The 19360-nt window shown below is 50.9% G+C and overlaps 1 protein-coding gene across 13 annotated transcripts in view; it reads right to left on the reverse strand.

The window, feature by feature from the left end:
- Positions 1-18825, reverse strand: part of Myo18a (myosin XVIIIA) — a 109038-nt gene extending 90213 nt beyond the window's left edge. For 12 of the 13 annotated variants that reach the window (XM_052755887.1, XM_052755885.1, XM_052755883.1 and 9 more), the window contains exons 1-2: positions 18716-18825; positions 3420-4499 (exon numbers count right to left, since the gene is read on the reverse strand). In XM_052755887.1, the coding sequence (XP_052611847.1) occupies positions 3420-4418 (999 nt within the window). In that variant the 5' untranslated portion in view covers positions 4419-4499; positions 18716-18825. Of the gene's footprint in view, positions 1-3419; positions 4500-17788; positions 17812-18715 lie in introns of those variants that run through there. The other variant, XM_052755875.1, reaches the window with a different exon arrangement.
- Positions 18826-19360: the final 535 nt, after the last annotated feature.

Here is a 19360-nt window from a genome sequence, read left to right on the forward strand (position 1 = left end):
AGCCAGGCTCTTCAAAAAGATGTCTATTTAATGGAGGACAGGTGTCAGTGGCATGAGAACTGGTTGCTTCTCCCAGGCCTTCTGAGTGATTTCTGTCACTCAGACCCCAAGTCTCCCTCACCACTCTGGTTCACCCCTCACCTCCTTCAAGGCACTCATCTCATAGCTACAGGACAGATGAAAAGGGTTTGCAAATTCTGCATACACCTTGTGAGGGGGGAATCCCAAAGGGTGTCTCTCCCCCAGGGCCTTCAAAACAGACCACAAAGAATCCAGGCCTCAGGCCCCCATCTGTGTGGGGGAGAGAACAGATGGCTAGTCAACTCCCTCGGAGTTCCCTGGAGACAGGCAGCATGTGGACGCAGTTGACGGATGACCTGATGGGCAGAGGGTGGCTGCCAGTAGCTGTCCCTACAGAGCTACTGTCATCAGGGTACCCCACCCAGAGGCTCGAGGATGCGGGGACTCTTGGCATGGAAGTAAGGTTGGAACTATTGCCAAGACGAGGAGCAGAAGTTGGAGTGGGAAGAAGAGAAGAAGATAAGCTGAGGGCCCCCAGGAGAGTTGGCAAGCCTCTCCACTCAGCTCAAGCTGGAAATGCTGGGCTCACCATGCTCCTCTGCTTCTGCGTGAGTCCTCACCACTACCCGACTGGGAGAAGATACAGAGGTTCTTTCAGCCCCCTGTGTCTTACTGTGCTGTCGCATTGCTTCAGAAGTCACATAGGCATGGGGTTCCCTATGGTGTCCTCTGTCAGATCTGCTAGGCTAAAGTCTGGGGAAGATGTCCTCTGGGCACCAGCCAGACTTGTCCCACGGGGGCCAGAGAAAGCCAGACTCCGGAGATACCAGCTGCAAGGGGGATGCTACCCGCACCTTCCAAGCATCCTCTTCCCTGGGGATGGGGGTAGCAGCAGCCAGCTGGGAAGGGAAGGTGGCTGGGAAATGTGAGATACCGAATGGTCCCTGAACTATAAAGAATAAACGTAGTGGCATCTGGGATGCCAGGCTCAGGGCCCCAGAGGCCTGGCTGTGTGGTTCGGCAGGGAGCTGGCAACAATACTCTGGGGGATTCATGCTTGAAGAAGAAAATTCCATCTGTTAAAAGCAGTATTGGCAGAGGAGAAGCTAGACAAGCATGGCAGCATACTGTAACCTTGGATCTGAGATAAAATGCTTCTCTTTTTCATCCCTTAAATCTTCGTTTCTTGAATTCAACATAGCTGAGTAGACAACACAGAGAAGATGCTCAGTGTGTATGGCGCGCTCTCTCTGTGTTTTGTTTGTCTGTTTTTGTTTTTGAGACAGGGTCTCTCCACATAGCCCTGGCTGTCCTAGAACTCACTATGTAGACCAAGCTGGCTTCAAATTCACAGAGATCCGCCTGCCTCTGCCTCCCAAGTGTGTGGGGATTACAGGCATGCACCACTGCACCTGGCCTTTTTCTTATTTTTTTTTTTTAAGATTTATTTATGTGTATGATGTAGGAGCATTTTGCCTGCATGTATGTATATGCACCCCAGCATTCCTGGTGCCCCAGGAAAACAGAAGAGGGCTTCAGATCCCCCGGAGCTGGAGTTATGTTTGGTTGTAAGCTACCAAGTGGGTGCTGGGAACAGGACCCGGGTCCTCTGCAGGAGCAACAAAGTGCTTTTAACTACCGAGCTGTCTCTCTAGCCTCCTCCTCCTTTTCTTCTTCTTCTTATTTTGAGTGTGTGTGTATGAACACAGGCATGCATGCGGAGGTCAGAGGACACTTGAGAAGTTGGTTCTCTCCTTCTCTGGGATCTGGGAACCAAACTCAAGACTACTAGCCTTGCAAGCTAAGTAAGGACATGTACCTGCTGAGCCATCCGGCCCTCAACATGTATCTCCAGAAGGAAGAAGTCCAGGTTCTGCTCTGGATCCCACACAGGCATCCTCCTAGCCGCTAACCTCCCTCCTGCAAAGCTGCCTAAACCCAACCAGTTCCAGTATAAAGGAAGGCCTGGAACACAAGTCCAGTGTGTCCACCTAAGTCCGACCTGCCACTCTCAGCCTTCTCTGGACACAGCATACTGTAAGACTGAGCCACCACCCCCGGCATCCTGCTCCCAGTCACTGGGAGCTGGGCTCTGCCTGCTTCCTCCCTGCTTCCTCCCTGCTTCCTCCTTTTCCTGACTTGGGCACACCTGGCTAGTCACTTAATGCTGAAAGGTCCCAGGCAGGTCATGCACTGCTCAGGCAGCAGGGCCTAGATCTGCACAGTCCAGAAACACACAACTGGACAAGAACAATGACTACAGGCCACCTTGTCCTTCACACACCATGTCCACACAGGACATTCAACATCCTTCCACTCTCCCTGCACCAAAAGGTCCCTGAGGTCAGAAGTTTTGATGCTCCATCGAGACCTACCCATGCGTTTGCTCTGAATCTCTGCTCTCATGCCTGCCACTGGGGTTTTTCATAGAGATCACAGCTGGTGGGGCTCGGGGACAGTCAGGACACAAACTGTCTCTGCAGTGTAGGTAAATCTAAACTGCAATCATGGTTCACAGGTTCTTTCCGACCCGACTCCTCCTAGCTCACCTGCTGTCCCATGCCTCACTCACTCAGGGTAAAAGGAAAGCAGAAGTCATCTCCCCCAGAACTGTAACCACGACAGCTATACACCCCCAGATAGCCATGATTTTAAGTCATTTATCATATTGTTTTCACTTCTGATATCTAAGTAACATGGACTTCCTATCCTTCCCCCCCAAAAAAAAATAGGGTTTCTCTGTGTAGCCTTGGCTGTCCTGGAACTCACTCTGTAGACCAGGCTGGCCTCAAACTCACAGAGATCCGCCTGCCTCTGCCTCCGCCTCCCGAGTGCTGGGATTAAAGACGTGCGCCACCGCCCCTGGACTTCTTATACTTTGATGCTCACATACTCTCAGATCTGGAGGTGGCACCTGTTAACCTCCAATTTAGGGCTCAGGAAATATGGTACCCAGGCCCCTAAGCTATCTCTATATGATGAAGCTGAATAATACTTCCTCACCAACTACCCATGACATCTCACTCCTCCTGATAGTGCCAGGGAAGCGGCAGAAGTTCAGGAGACCCAACGGCCTCCCAAGGATATTGGAGGGAAACATCGGACCAGGAGGCCCAGCTGAATTGCTGAGGGCTTTGTCCCAGTGAACTTTTGGGGAATTGCCTTCAGCATGTTGACAAGGCACAGAAGAAGCAAAGGTGTGATTTCAATGAGTATCTAGTATGGGGCACCCTCTCCTGGAGGGTGGTGCCTCCCTACTGGCCCAGCTTTCCATTTCCTCACTTGCTAAGCTCTGCTCAAGGTTCTGGGTACCCTCCATCACCCACTCCGGTACACCAGCGGGAGATGCTCACATGCCCACTCCCCTGCTCACCCCTGATGCCCAGGGAAGCACTCACATCAGCCGGCCCCCTGCGGTCTCCCTCGCCAGTCCGCAGCCAGCTCCGGCTCAGCTCACTAAGCTCTGGGATGGGCTGTACCTTGAGCCGTACACTGTCCCCAGACTGCCGGATCATCTCCACAATTTCATCTCTGGACTTATTCTCCACATTCTGTCCGTTAATCTCTACCAGTCGATCTCCTGGCACTAGCCCCAAGGCCAGGTCCTTGGTGCCCGCACCTGGCTCCGCAAAGTGAACCACCCGTCGATAGGCCTGACCCTCCGGGGCCCGGTCCAGCATAGTTGTGCGCCGAAGTGAGAAGCCAAAGTCTCCTGTGGGTCGGCGTTGCAACTCCAGCTCCCGGAGAGCAGGAGGTGGTGGGGGCACCACAGCAGGGAGGCGGAGGTCAGCTGGGAATCTTTTAGTCACCAGCTCAGGGACTCGAGACCGTGGTCCTGGTCGAGGAACACCTAGCCCAGGATGCTGCATTAGCTGTCCCTCAAGCGTCCTCACCTCTACCTGAGGTGATGGGGCTGCAGAGTGCTCTGAAGGGGTGGAGGTCTCTGAGGCACTCTCATCCCGGCTCCGTTGGGAAAAGGAAAAACGTTTGACAATCATCTGAGAGTTCTGCTTGGCCAGTGAGCCGAACTTGGCTGCCCGCTGCAGCACAGAGCCCCGGAAGCTGCCTTCCTCACCCTTGAGGTCATCACTGGAGCTGGCTGTGCTCAGGTGGCCTGAGTCCAGGATGATGCTGCCCCGATTGCTGTCAGAGTCAATGTCAGTCAGGTGCAGGTCAGAGCCGCTGGCCACCTTGATAGGGATGGGGTTGGAGATTTCCAGGCGTGTCTTGGATTCACGCTTGGAGGACCGGTTCAGGTTGAAGAAGCCACGGCGCATGCTCATCTCTTCCAAGCTCCGCAGTTCTGCGGCTGACATCCGCTCCTTCTTCTCCTTTTTCTCCTTCTTCTCTTTCCGCCCGCCATCTTTGTCCTTATCTTTCTTCATGAGATTAAACATGGTGGGTGTGCTGTTTTTAGGGGTTGTACCCCTAGCGGATTATGGGTGGTTAACACAGCGTCTTTGGACCCCACCTTGCAGCTGTAAGTAGAAAGAGAAAAGCTATTCAGTCTTTTCCAGTTCATACAGAAGCAGCCGAGAATGATAAACCAGTCGCCCCTCACCAAGCGCTAATGATGTACCAGACACTTTAATTTACATAATTTTACCTAACTTCACTTCACTCTTTAGACCAAAGTGTAGGTGTACCTGGAGAGACTTGACCTACAGAAAGACCTGTGCCAACCTGGAACCCAAATGAAGAGCAGAAGGCAAAAGCAAACAGAAGGAATTCTGCAACATCACCTCCCCAAAAGCATGTCCACTGAAGCAATGGACATCCCATGTGACTGGGCTCTTTCCTATGCCTGGTATCCCCAGAGCAACAGCCTTAGCCCCTGCCTCAAAGACCTTGAAGGGTCCAACCTTTTAAAACAATATTCATTTGTATGAGTGTCTTGCCTGCCTGCCTGTATATTCACAACACGTATATCCAGTGCCAAAAAAGACCAGAACGGTGTTAGATCCGTGGTACTGGAATGACAGACAGTTGTGAACCCCCCAGGGGGATGCAGGGAACTGAATGCAGGTCCTTTGCAAAAACAAGTGCTTTTAGCCACTGAACCATCTTTTCAGCACCTGGGACCCAGTATTATTTGATGTCTCTTATCAGGAACTTCACACACACACACACACACACACATACACACACACACACACACACACACACTCCTTCCTATTCAATCCTCACAGCATCCCTGCAAAGTATATGTCTTTGTGTCTGCTTCACAAATCAGAAAAAAATGCGCTTAGGAAGTTGAGCATATGTTGGGTGTGACCCATGAACTGAGTGGCAATACTACTGTGTCCCTTCTCAGGCCCTGGGTGCCCAAAGTAAAGCAGGGAGAGAAGGGAGGGGAAATCCCAGACTGTACACAGGACAGACAGTTGTGAGGTGGGGGTGGGGTGGGGTCAGCTAGATAAACAGGATCCTGAAAAACTCACATCCTTTTCCCCAGACCAACACCTAAATATAGCCTAGAGAAGAAAGTTGTGGTGGCCTGAGAGAAAGGCCCAGCTCCAGGATGTGAGCACCTACGGTCGGTCCTACCCCTACTCCCCTGCACATCCAATTGGGGGCAGAACTAAGAAAAACCTGGTGGGGGTGGAGCTCAGAGAGCCTTTCTTGTTCTAACCAGCAGGGAACACAAAACAGAAGTAGGCCATACCATCTAATTAGAAATTAGCTGTAATTTTTCTCTCTCCATGAAAGCCTCCCCTCTGAATTCCAGACAGAGGATCTATGAGCTTACCCCCTCCAGTAATGGCCTATTGCCAGGCCCGGGACAGGCATTTCCTCTCTCTACCCCACCCCCACAGCCAGGCAAAGTCCTGCAGTATCCCCATTCCACTGAGAGGGACCAACTCTCACCAACCAAGGTTCAATGCCCAGGAAGGCATCAAGACCAGGAACTCCCAAGTACACTCTGTGTACTGCCCAATTTCTTCACCTCTGCAAATCACCCTGATCCATGTGGTCCCTAGCAGATCTTCCTTCTAAAGCAGTACTATCTATATGGAATAAAATCCAAATTAATACATATATGTGTACAGACTTTTTTTTAAATAAGTAGCCATATTTAAAAAGATAAAGAGAAACAAGCGAAGGGGCTGGAGAGGTGGCTCAGCGGTTAAGAGCACTGGCTGCTCTCCAGGAGGACCCGGGTTTGGTTCCCAGCACACACACGGCAGCTCACAATCATCTGTAACTCCAGTTCCAGGAGACCCAATGGCCATTTCTGGCCTCCATGGGCACCAGGCACACATGTGGTGCACACACATACATGCAAGTAAAACACCCATACACATAAAATAAAAAACAAAGAGGAAGAAAGAGGTGAATTTGGGTAGGGCGACGCATACCTATAATTCTAACTACTTGGAAGGCTGAGACAGAATCTTAAATTTGAAGCCAATTTGAACAGGAAATAGAAACCTTGTTTCAAAAAAACTAGAGGAACTTAAGTTTAATAATGTATTTCACTTGATATATTCAAACTGTTGTCATCTCAACATGTAATCTTCATAAAAAACATTGAAATATTTTATATTCAGTTTTCCATATTTGGTTCTGTTTTGGTCTCTAAATAAATAAACAAATAAACAAACAAACAAATAAAATTCTGGTGTGGATTTTACATTTAGAGCACAATTCAATTCAGACAGGCTATATTTCAGATAGTCAGTCCAGGGCTGCTGGAGGGGCCAGTACAGCTCTAGAGAGCTCTAGCCATAGAATGCATCCTGGTTAGTTTTTTGTCAACTTGACACAAGCTAGAGTTATCGGGGAAGAGGAGAATTAATTCAGAGAATGCCCCTCATCAGACAAACCTGTAGGGCATTTTCTCCATTAACTGTGGGCAATGCCACTCCTAGGCAGGAGGTCCCAGGAGGTATAAGTAGTCTGAGCAAGCTATGAGAAAAAAGCCAGTAAGCAGCACTCCTCCATGGCCTCTGCCTCAGTTCCTGCCCTGACTTCCCTTCAGGAGGAACTCTGAAAATCCTTTCCTCCCCAGGTTGTTTTTGGTCATGGTGTTTATGGAGTCAAAAGAAGGCAAACCAGGACAGAACGTATTCATCGGGGTAAGAAATCTGGTTTGGCCACTAACTGCTTATAGCTGTTGTACCAAGAACCCATTTCCCTCTCCGACCACAGTTTCTCTGTGTGTGCACTGGTGCACACAGGTGTGGTTGTACATGTGCAGATGGAAACCAGAGGTCAACCTCAGGCAGGGTCTTTCACTAGCCTGGAGCTCACAGAGTCCGCTACGCTGGCAGGCCACCGAATTCCAGGGACCCGCCTGTCTCTGCTCCCCAGCCCTGGGGTTACAGTCTGTACCACCACCACGTCCCACTTGCTCCTTTGTTTGTTTGTTTTTAAACCTGAGTCCTGGGGAAGGAACTCAGGTACTCACGCTTACAAGGCAAGCCTTTTACCAACTAAGCTATCTCCCCAGCTCTTCAGGCCTCAGTTTCTCCTTGGTAAAACTGAAATTTTTGCTTTGAAATGTTCCAATGAACAGTCAGTCCCTGGAAGCTGGAAGAGAGGAAACATAGACCCCTAAAAGCACCAATCAGGAGCATTCCTGGTCAGCTGGGTCTGGACTCAGTGCAGTGGGCAGAAAGTGTGGGGTACTTCCTAGGGGGACTATCTCCTCCCAGTGCTGATGGAGTAAGGCATAGATCCACCCTACGCCAGGCTGTGGGATCTCTGGCTGGTCACCACCCACCCTGCCCTAACAGACTAATTTAGATGAGGGCTCCGGGATACCTGGAGAAGAAAATGGAGAACACTTGGGGACTTAAGAGGGAAAAACAAGGGGACCTTAGCCACAGAGAACCAACTGTCAACCATGCTGTCCTTACCCAATCCTGGCTCGCTGGAGGTTAGATAACTGAGCGCTATCAACGGAAAACAGTCCCAAGATTCTAGAATCTGCCGGGCGGTGGTGGCACACGCCTTTGATCCCAGCACTTGGGAGGTAGAGCCAGGTGGATCTCTGTGAGTTCAAGGCCAGCCTGGGCTACACAGTGAGTTCCTGGACAGGCTCCAAATCTACACAGAGAAACCCTGTCTCAAAAAAACAAACAAGCCGGGCGGTGGTGGCGCACGCCTTTAATCCCAGCACTCGGGAGGCAGAGCCAGGCGGATCTCTGTGAGTTCGAGGCCAGCCTGGGCTACCAAGTGAGTTCCAGGAGAGGCGCAAAGCTACACAGAGAAACCCTGTCTCGAAAAACCAAAAAAAAAACAAAAAAACAAAAACAAACAAACAAACAAACAAACAAACAAACAAACAAAAAGGACTCTAGAATCTTTGAGCTGGAAAAGTCCCTTCAAAGTCATTTCATGTAAACCCCTCTCCCATTGACGGATTGTCCCTCACTGTCACAATAGACAGGACCAGACGGCACCGCAGGGGACAGCTCTGACTAAAAACCTTAAGGATTTTGTGTCTAGGCCCAGATTTGCCACAGATCTCCAGGGGACCTTGAGCCTGTCACTTTGCTCAAGGTTGAACTAAATGATCTAGACCTCTTCCAGCTCTAAAATTCCAACAGTCCAAGCGTCTTGCAGACACAAGCTAGCTATTAACTTTCTGTCAAAGACACTCCTCTCATCGCAAGCCGGAGGCCTTAAGAGGCTGCGCTGTGGGCTCTCTTACCACTCCTGTCCTGCGACTATTATCTGCACAGCTCACAAGGCAGCCTTTCCCCACAGCCAGCCCCATGTGGTCGGGCCTGGCTGTGGATCAAGTCTCTGCTGAGCCATGTGCCCGCCACTACCTGACTCCTACACCCTCCCTCTCCAGAAGCAAATCTGCCATGCAGCTACCGCTGCTGCTGTCCTCCTCCTCGGCCTTGCTCAGTTCCCTGAAGAGCTGGATTCCATACCCTTCTCGGGGTCCTGGGACTTGCTGGCCGCCCTGGCCTCAGATGAAAACCTCCAGCAGCTCGAAACCACCATCTCCCTGATCCTCCGTTCTGGTTACAGTTCTCCCGCCCCGCCCCTTCCTCTCTTACCCTGTCCCTTCCTTCCAGTGACTTTAGCCTTATAATCATCCTGACTTCTTTCTCTAACTCCCCTGACCAGGAAGCTTTTCCTAATTTTGACTGGAGGAAAGGTAAGTATGTCCCTAAGTTATCTTGACCCTCCTGTCTCCGAGGACACTCTGTCAGCTCAGCTGCTATGTCATTTTGGGACAGTGAGCCTCTTGAAGGCAAGGAGCACTCGACTCAAATGTGCCTCCATTAGCCCAAAGTACAAGAACAAACAGTTTACATATCCACAAACGGAATACTACTCACGTAACAAGAACAAATCTCAAAAACATTTGAGACAGGAGGGAAAAAAACCACTAACACAAGTGCACACATTAATATGATTCTGTTTGTTTGTTGTTTGGACAGGGTTTCTCTGTGTAGCCCTGGCTGTCCTGGAACTTGCTCTGTGGACCAGGCTGGCCTCAAACTTACAGAAATTCACCTGCCTCTGCCTCCCAAGTGCTGGGATTAAAGGCGTGCGCCACCACCGCCCCAGCTGATTCTGTTTTTTTCTTTTTCCTTTTTTAAGACAAGATCTCATGTGGCCCAAGCTGGACTTAAATTCACTGTGTAGCTAAGGATGACCCTGAATCTCTGATCCTCCTGAGCACTGGGTTGACAGGCATGTGCCACAGTATACCTGGTGGTAGGAGTCTACTTATTGCAACCAAAACTAACCTATGGGGAGAAAGGCCAGAGCAGCGGTTATCCTTGGGGCCTAGAGGCCAGGAATGCATGAGAAAGGGCATGAGGGGACTTTCTGGAGTAATGATCACATCATGTGTGTTCATAGAAGTATGAGCTGACAAGTTTATGGATCTGTCAGGTGTTATCTGATAGTGTGCTGTAAGATCAGTGCATTTGTTTGAGCATAAATATTTACTAGAGAGAGAGAGAGAGAGAGAGAGAGAGAGAGAACTGCTGGGCATCGTGGCACATGCCATTGATCTCAGCACTTGGGAGGCAAAGGCAAGGAGATCTCTGAGTTCAAGGCCAGCCTGGTCTACAGACAGAGTTCCAGGACAGCCAGGGCTACACTGTGAGACCTTGTCTCATTAGAAAAAAAAAACAAAAAACAAAAAACAAACCTGTAAATAAATACCAAATTCTAGTTAGTGAATATTTGCTACAGGATTTGGAGTGGGGCATACTGATAGCTTTAACTTACTTTGAGATTTGTCAAATTTTTCATACAACTTCATGGATGAAAAGGGATAAAAATGATGCGACAAAATAAGAATGAGGAACAGTCATTGTAGACTCTACGAGTTGGGGTAGCGGTAAAATTCTTGAACTTTTCTGAATATTTGCCAATCTCTGTGATAAGATGTTGGAAAAAAATATATGAACCAAGTACCTACTAAATACAAATGATATAAAAACAAACAGACCTAGTAAAGAGCTCAGACTTGGGATTCAGGTAAAGACGTAGGAACAAAAATTTAACATCTATGCTATTTGGGGTAAGTCACTTAGAGACCCACGCTTCCTTTTCCTCATTTGTAAGATGAACAAAATAATAGTACCTACCACAAAAGGAGTGGGAATGAAATACGTATAGGTATCATTTACTATATTCTATGTACATAGAGATATTCTTACAATGCCTAGCCACATAGGAAGCTCTCAAGAACAGCACCAAAGGGCTACCAAGAGAGTCCAAGAGCTAAAGGCATTTGTCACCTGAAATGCAAGCCTGATGCCTTGAATTATCTATCCCCGGACCCCTGAAGGAGTAGAAGGAGAGACTTAACTACGGACCCCTGAAGGAGTAGAAGGAGAGACTTAACTCCGGACCCCTGAAGGAGTAGAAGGAGAGACTTAACTCCGGACCCCTGAAGGAGTAGAAGGAGAGACTTAACTCCACAAGGTTGTTCTCCAATCTCTGCATGTATGTCATAGCATGTCAGACACTTCCCCCAAACACACACACACACACTAGTTATGTTTTAATTAATTTTTTAATTAATTAATTATCTAACAGAAGCAAAGCATTTTTATTTTGGAAGGGACAGGCTGAGCTAGTCTCAAACTCAGCACACAGCAGAAGGATGACCCTGAACAACAGAGCCTCCTGCTTCCACCTCCCAAGGCATAATCCTTGCCTCTAGTATTGACGAGTGCACGAACCAGCACAGATGTAACTAAATTAAGTCCAGACCTTTGTTTCTGTTTTTGGAGACAGGGTTTCTCTGTGTAGCCTTGTCTGTCCTGAACTCGCTCTATAGACCGGGCTGACCTCGAACTCATAGACATCCACCTGCCTTTGCCTCCTAAGTGCTGCGCTTAATAAAAGTATGCGCTACCACCATCCTGCTTTAGACCTTTGTATACAGACAGTAAAGCCCAAAGGTGTGAAGTCAAGCCAGTGAGCACATGGCCAGATGGGTCTACTGGCTTGAGTCCAGAGCCCTCCATAGCTACTGCTAAGAATATAGACAGGAAATTCACGGATGCAGAAACACAAAAGGCTGGCAAACAAGAACAGCAATTCAGCTTCCGAAGTAGTCACAGACATGTGATACAAGCACGTAGTACTTTTTACTTAGTTTAATAGAAGGCTTCAAGAGCAATATCAGCTAGGGCATAGGAAACAGACTCTCATATATGTTGATTAAAGCACAAACTGATGTGATTTCTTTAAACATTTTTTAATTACATGTATTTATTCTAGGGGTGGGGGCCGATGTGCACAAGTGGGGGTCAGAGGACAACTTGGAGTCATCATTTCTCTTTCCACTATGTAGGCTCAAGGGATCAAACTCAGAACTCAGGCCGACGGTCTTGGTGGCAAGTACCTTTACCTGCTAAGTTTTCTCACCGGCCCCAGAATTTCTTTTTGACTATCAAAAAGGCCAGGCCACTTTTATTATAAAAATAGGAACTGCTGGCCGGGCGGTGGTGGCGCACGCCTTTAATCCCAGCACTCGGGAGGCAGAGCCAGGCGGATCTCTGTGAGTTCGAGGCCAGCCTGGGCTACCAAGTGAGTCCCAGGAAAGGCGCAAAGCTACACAGAGAAACCCTGTCTCGAAAAACCAAAAAAAAAAAAAAAAAAAAAAAAAAAAATAGGAACTGCTAAGCTAGCCTAGCAGTGGTGGTGAAAGCCTTTAATCCCAGCACTTGGGAGGCAGGGGCAGGCAGATTTCTGAGTCTGAGGACAGCATGGCCTATAGAGCAAGTTCCAGGGTACACAGAAAAACCCTGTCTGAGGGCGGTGTGTATGTCTGGGGGCGGGGGGCAAACTCAGGAACTGTTTCATGAACTTGTATGTGGTCCTTGCCAGGAGCCATGCTAATCCCTGGATCATTCACTGTGGGAGTGAGTCCTGGCATAATTTTCTAGTAGGGCAAGTGGTGGTGCCTATGAACTTACTTGTATACATGTTTTTTGACCTGTCCAATTATTTTAAGTTTTATGTGTATGTATGTGTCTACTTGAATAACAAACACCACGTGTGTACAGGTACATGAAAAAGCCAGAGAGGGTGTCCAGTCCCTTGGAGCTGTTGTTACAAGTGGTTATGAATCTGCACCCTGGTAGCACATGCCTTTAATCCCAGCACTTGGGAAGCAGAGGCAGGCGGATCTCTGTGAGTTCAAGGCCAGCCTGGTCTACAGAGCGAGTTCTAGGACAGCCAGGGCTACACAGAGAAACCCTGTCTCGAAAAGCCAAAAAAGGAAAAAACAACAAAGTGGTTATGAACTGTATAGAACTGAACTTGGGCCCCTGGAAGAGAAGCAAAGTTCTCTTAATCACAGAGCCATCTCCAGCCCCTGCCTGGTCAATTCTACTGGTGCATCACCTATAGATGTTTCACACAATAAACATAACTAATCTTTTGTGGCTTTGTTTATAATAGCAAATCTATAAACATAAATGTGCACCACTAAATAAATTGCTAAATTACAAAATAACTAGGAAGTTATTAAAAGAATGAGGTACAGGCTGTGGGCGTAATTCAGCATTAGAGTGCTTGCCTAGCATGTACAAGGCCCTGGGTTCAATTCCCCAGGCTGAAAAAAAAGGGGGGGGGTACATTTGTATATACTGGATGGAAAAATTCTATACTATTAAATTTTTTTTTAAAAAGCAAGTTGTTGCATAGTGTATTCTGGTTTCTTTTTCTAATGTGTACCAGTGTATTGTTTGTATGTACCTATAGGTGCCTATGAAAGCTACAAGAGGGTACTGGATGCCCTAGAATTGCAGCTACAGAAGTTGTGAACCACCCTGTGCGTGCTGAGAACTGAACTCAGGCCCTCTACAAGAGCTGAGCTAGCTCCCCCAGCCCATGTTGCTAAAATTTTTCCTTGTTTGTTTTGTTTTTCCAGACAGGGTTTCTCTGTATAACAACCCTGACTGTTCTGGAACTCACTCTGTAGACCAGACTGGCCTCAAAGTTAGAGATCCCCCTGCCTTTGCCTCCCAAATGCTGGGATCAAAGGCATGTGCCACCACCACCCAGCTAAAAATTTTTAATGTGTGTGTGTGTGTGTGTGTGTGTGTGTGTGTGTATGAATGTACACATGAATATGACATATTTTTATTTGCATGTTCATGGGGTGGGGAATGTATGCTTCAAGGAGGAGATACAGAGTTTAGAACAGCTAAAAACAGATTTATGGCCGGGGGGTGGTGGCGGTGGCGGCGCACGCCTTTAATCCCAGCACTCGGGAGGCAGAGCCAGGCGGATCTCTGTGAGTTTGAGGCCAGCCTGGACTACCAAGTGAGTTCCAGGACAGGCGCAAAGCTACACAGAGAAACCCTGTCTCGAAAAACCAAAAAAAAAAAAAAAAAAAAAAAAAACCAGATTTATGATATATATGTGTGTGTGTACGTTTTTATTTTTTATTACATTTTATTTATTTATCTGTGTGTGTATGAGCTCATGTACCATAGCACCACTGTGGACATAAGAGGACAATTTGTGAGAGTTCTCTCCTTCTATCTACCATGTGGGTCCCAGGAATTGACTCAGATCATCAGGCACGTCAGTAAGTACCTTTTCCAGCTGAGCCATTTCTTTCTGGCCCATGTTATAATTTTTTTTACAATGTGAATTTTTTTTTTGTTTTGTTTTTCGATACAGGGTTTCTCTGTAGTTTTGGTGCCTGTCCTGCATCTCGCTCTGTAGACCAGGCTGGCCTCGAACTCACAGAGATTCACCTGGCTCTGCCTCCTGAGTACTGGGATTAAAGGCGTGCGCCACCGCCACCAGGCATGAATATTCAGCTGGTGGATGTGTATGTGTGTCCAAGTGTGGACAAGGGAATTGAGTAGAATGGGATTCTGATCAACTCTACTTTTCTGCATGCTTTATTTTCTACAGAAAACATAAAAATAAGTATGTTATATTATATTTTGATGTAACCCTCTCTACATATCCATACAACAAGCCTTTAAAAGCTCTGCAGAGCGCCGGGCGGTGGTGGCGCACGCCTTTAATCCCAGCACTCGGGAGGCAGAGCCAGGCGGATCTCTGTGAGTTCGAGGCCAGCCTGGACTACCAAGTGAGTTCCAGGAAAGGCGCAAAGCTACACAGAGAAACCCTGTCTCGAAAAACAAAAAAAAACAAAAAACAAACAAACAAAAAAAAAAAGCTCTGCAGAGCTAGCCTATAGCTCCGCAGTAAAGGGTTTGACCAGCACCTGCGACAGGCCCGGGTTTGAATTGCCAGTGCTGCACCAAAACCAAAAGGTGTGACTCCAGAGTCGGAGATGGGGAGGGTGGCCACTTCAAAAAATGAAAAAAGGAGTCTTGACAAGGTCGTGAGCTCCACTGGTATCAAAGCTGTAAACAGGATTTGCATGGTCAGTATAAGGCTTGCCTTCTTGTCTTCAAAAACTTTGAGTGGCATCCTGTAGCTTTAGGACAGAGTTAAAGGGACCATCCTGCCGCGGGCAAAGAAGAAACCCCAGGAAATGGAAACTACTACCGCACTAGCATCCCCCAAAACGGAGGCCCTGACTCGGCTGCTGTGGATGGACCCTCAGGTCAGTCCCCCAGCCCCCACCCCACCCCACACTCATAAATAAATACAAAGGAAATGCCTTCCCGAGGGGGCCGGCCTCTCTCCCTTGGCCTCTGACCTCGGGAGCCGCGGTTCCCTCCAGCCGAGGCCCCCCTCCCCAGGCCGGCCTGCCACGATGCCGCGCCGGGCAGGGTCGCGCAGGCTGACCTGGCCCGCGCCCGCCCGCCGCCGCGCCCGCGGGTTCTGCTGAGCTCCGCAGTGCCGCGTGACTCACAGGCAGGTCACACGGAGCTTATCTGGCTCCAGGTGTGCGCGCTTCTCACATGACATCAGCCGGCCCGCCCAGAGCAGCCCGGTCGCCCCGCGGCCCTCGGCCTTTCCCTGCCAGCCAGCCCGCACAGCAGCAGCAGCAGCAGCAGCAGCAGCAGCAGCAGCAGCAGCAGCAGCAGCGTCTGCATGCAGCCCCGCACCGCCTGCTGCTGCGCAACCCACTCCCGGAGCAAGCAGCAAGCTGCCAGCCGGGGAAGACCAGGGCGGGAGAATGCCTGAGTTCCAGCCCGGCCTGGCCAAGTGTCACCTCAGCCTCCAGCGCCTCCTGCCCGCAGCCCAGCCCTGCCATGGCCCTGCAGGCCATCCACCCCTTCTGTGTGACCTTGAGCAAGGGGCATCTCCTTTCCAGCCTCGGGTCTTCCAGCTGTAAAATCTTCAAGGGTCTGACAGCCCAGACTTGGCCCCTAACCTCTGCCTGAGAGAAATTCTGTTCTACTACAAAATACAGGTTCGAATCCCTCTCTGTCTCCGCCTTGCTGTGTGACCTTGAACCCAACACCAACATCTCTCTGAATACCGGAGGAAAAAATATATATACTCAAAGATGATGAAGTACCTGGCAGAAAGAGAAACCCGCCCCTGAGCCCTGTAAAACCCTCAGTCTACAACTTGAAACCCCTGTTTGTCTAAACCGAAATGTCAAGGGAACGTGTATCATTTACAAGCCACACAATTCCTACCTCCACAAGGGGGGGGGGGAGTGAGATGAAGCAAGTGGAGGAACTGGAGAGTGGCCACCCACTCCCACCACTCTAGCTCCAAATTTGACTGCTCTGCACCCCCTAATTCTGGCTACCCCAGAAAGTGGTTAAATAAAAAATAATAATAAAAGGCCTCAGTAGAGCTGGGGTGAGGAAACACAGTGATGACTGGGGTAGGATTAGGTGTACAGATCTTAGAGCAGCCAGGACCGAACCCAAAGCACAACTTTACAACTTCATTCAGCAGGTCCTGAGTCCTGTGAGAACCTGTCAATCACAACGCACAGTGGATCCCAGCCCTTCAGCTTTACCCTCCGTACCAGGACTCACATAGATGCTCTGCTTCTAGGCTGTGGTGCCCACTCCAGAGGCTAGGGACGGATCTGTGGTTTGAAGGAGCAAGAACAGCCCTGCTCTCCTGAAATCCTTTGACACTAAGTCTGGATGAAGACTTCCGGAGTCCTGATTCCCTCCTCCACCCCAGCAGGGTGGATTCCCTTTGCACGTAATGCCCAGTTTTACCCCACCCAGTTCACCTTCAAATACCTGCTTCTGGGGAACCCTGAACACATGCCCCCTTCAAGGAGAAGCTACTGAAGGGGATCTGGGCAATAAGCCCAGACAGCCCTGGAGTCAGGAAGGGCACCGTCCATGTGATGAGGGCTTCTGAGGAAGAAGCTTCAGACATACAAGCCGGGACCTGAGCCAGGCCAGGAGAGAGCAAACAAGTGAAATACTCAGATGCCGGTATCCGGTAGTCAACTATCCAAAGTCCAAGCTCTCAAAGGAAGTGTCCATAGCCTGTGACCTTCCTCCTCCCTCCCTCCTCCCCTGGCTACAACCCTTCCTCAGTCTCCTAAGCCTGTAACACAAGAGCTCACACCAAAGCCATTGTTTTCCTGGAATTGAGGCTCCACTCCCAATATCCTCGATTCCCCAGTAGCCAAGCACACCTCCACCCAAGGCTATATATAACCAACCAAGTCTTGTCCAACAACCAGGAAGATGCTTCCTGGAAAGCCTCCTCATGAAAGGACAGAGGGGAAGCTGAGGAGGCAGGCCTTCGAGAAAGACCCAACAAGGCCTGTCAGGAAGCCGGAGACATCAGGAGAGCAACTTTCAATATCCCCAAATAGAAAGTAGCCCCAGAACCAGAAAGGGTGGGCGCACAGTTTAGCCAGGCCTATTGCCATGGCAACAGGACACCAACCTGCTCAAGGAAAAGGCTCCAGATTTGGTGAGCATAAGCCAAGGCAGCCTGAATCAGCGTCCTCTGGATTCATCATCTGCTAGAGTGGCCCTGCTCTTAGTCCTGGGGTGAACTTAACCTTCTTTCCAATATGTACTCGCTCAACTACCTACCAGAGGGGAGCTTTCAGGGACGCAGAGAGGCAAAGTCAACCTATGCAAACAAGCCCAGGGCATTAGTGAGAGGAAGGGAGAAGGACCCTAATTCTATTATTTGGAGGACTCCCTGAGGGCAGGAAGGCCCTACAGGAGAGCCCCTTCCAGGAAATGCCTCCCTGCCCTCTCCACACGCTACGAGGCTGACAAACACATGCCTTCTTGGCTAACACACCAGGCAAAATGAATACAAGACCAAGCTGGCTGCCCTCCCTTCCCACCTCCAGCCACCTCTAGCTCATTCTGGCAGCAGCCCTTCCAGCTAATCAGTAGGACACATGTGCCTTGCCACCGGGCGACACCCCCCACAACAAAGCCCCAACCTGTGGTGTGTCCCGGCGGGCCTTATCTCTTCCAGGAGTGTGACCCACTCCTTGGGTCAGGCTGGGTACCAACCTGTGTGCCTCCAGCCCAGGGAAGGGCGGGGGCACCTGACCCTGCCACCTCCCCTTCCATTGGCGGAACAACTGGCATGGCAGGTTCGCAGGGCGGGGCGTCGGTGCGCTCTCCCAGAGGCCTGGGGCAGGCTGCCCTACCTTCCCACACACACACACACACACACACACACACACACCCCACCCCCTGCAGGGAAAGGTGAAGTGGGCAACCAGTTACAACACGGGGCAGCCTACCCTGCTAATCCCCCTAGCCTGACATTCGCCCACCCGCCCCCATCATCTGTCCCAAGAGGAGGGGGCCCGGGAAGCGGGGTCTCCATTGTTTTGCCAGCTGTCTAGCAGCTGCTCCTTTGAGAGGAGCCCGCTGTCGGCCTGGCAGTGAAAGGGTGAAGGCCGCTGGCAGGGATAAAGGACTCGGCGGAGGTGCTCGCTCTCCTCGCTGTCTTCCTCAGTGCCTCCTCCGCTCGCTTCATTTGGGGGTCTCGGGCCTAGCCCAGAGACGCCCCCCCCCGACCCAGTCCCAAGGCTGCAGCCCCCCCCCATCCCGCAGCTCTGGGCCACCGGGGTCCTCTAAACCTTCAGTCCCTCCCAAGCCAAAGGCCACCCTTACCCTGCCTCCGGCGCCCAGCCTGCCAGCACGGGCCCCGCGCTTTCCCTGCCCGCCGCTCCCGATCGGCCCCCACCCGGGCTGTCCAGCCCCGCGGCGCCGCCAGGGACAGAGCCTAGAGCCCGGGCCGCCGCTTCCAGGGGACAGGGGAGGAGCAGGAGCCCGCGGGCCCCGCCGGCCGGCCCGAGCCCACCACGCCACCCTCCCGGGCCCGGCTCACCGCCGCCGGACTGCCCCGCACTCACCGGCCGCCGGAGCCCGCCCGGCAGGCAGCAGGAGCGGAGACGCGGCATCCAGCGGCCCCGGCCGGGTCCCGGCTGGAGCGCAGCACGGCGCGGCGCAGCGCCGCCCCCCGCGCCCGCGCGAGTCGAGCGGACCGAAGGGCGCCCCCTGCTGGCGACTGGCGGGATAGACACCCGCCGGCCTAACGCCCGGGCGCGCCGCCAGACCCAGAGCCAAGGGGGCGCCCGGCGCTGCCCAGAGACGGTCCGCGATGGACTCCGACACCCTGGAAGCCCTGTCCCAGAGGCCTTGCCTGGAGATTCCGTCCGCTCTAGCCGCTGGAGGCTGCGGGCAGATCTGAAAGGGGCTGAGCTGCACTGTCCAGGGAAGACACCAAGAGGGACGTGCTAAATGTTTGGAAGTTCTACACAAGGCAGGCACTGGGCATTCATGGGCTTGGTCAGGAAAGGGCTGTGCAAAGATTGGAACTGAGTCTTGGTGGCTGCCGCTTCCCAGAGGGGCTTTGCAGAGGTATGCACAAGTCCCTGCTGGACGATGCCAACGGGCTAAACCCAAGAGGGCACTTCCAAAGCTACACCCCAAGGTGGGAACAGGCTCTCAGTAGCTTAGTCAGAGAAAGCCCTTGAGGCTCTGAGAGTCTGTCTAAC

This window comes from Peromyscus californicus, unplaced genomic scaffold (genome assembly GCF_007827085.1).
Source record: "Peromyscus californicus insignis strain IS unplaced genomic scaffold, ASM782708v3 Scaffold_3__1_contigs__length_106647218, whole genome shotgun sequence".
Taxonomy (NCBI): Eukaryota; Metazoa; Chordata; class Mammalia; order Rodentia; family Cricetidae; genus Peromyscus; species Peromyscus californicus.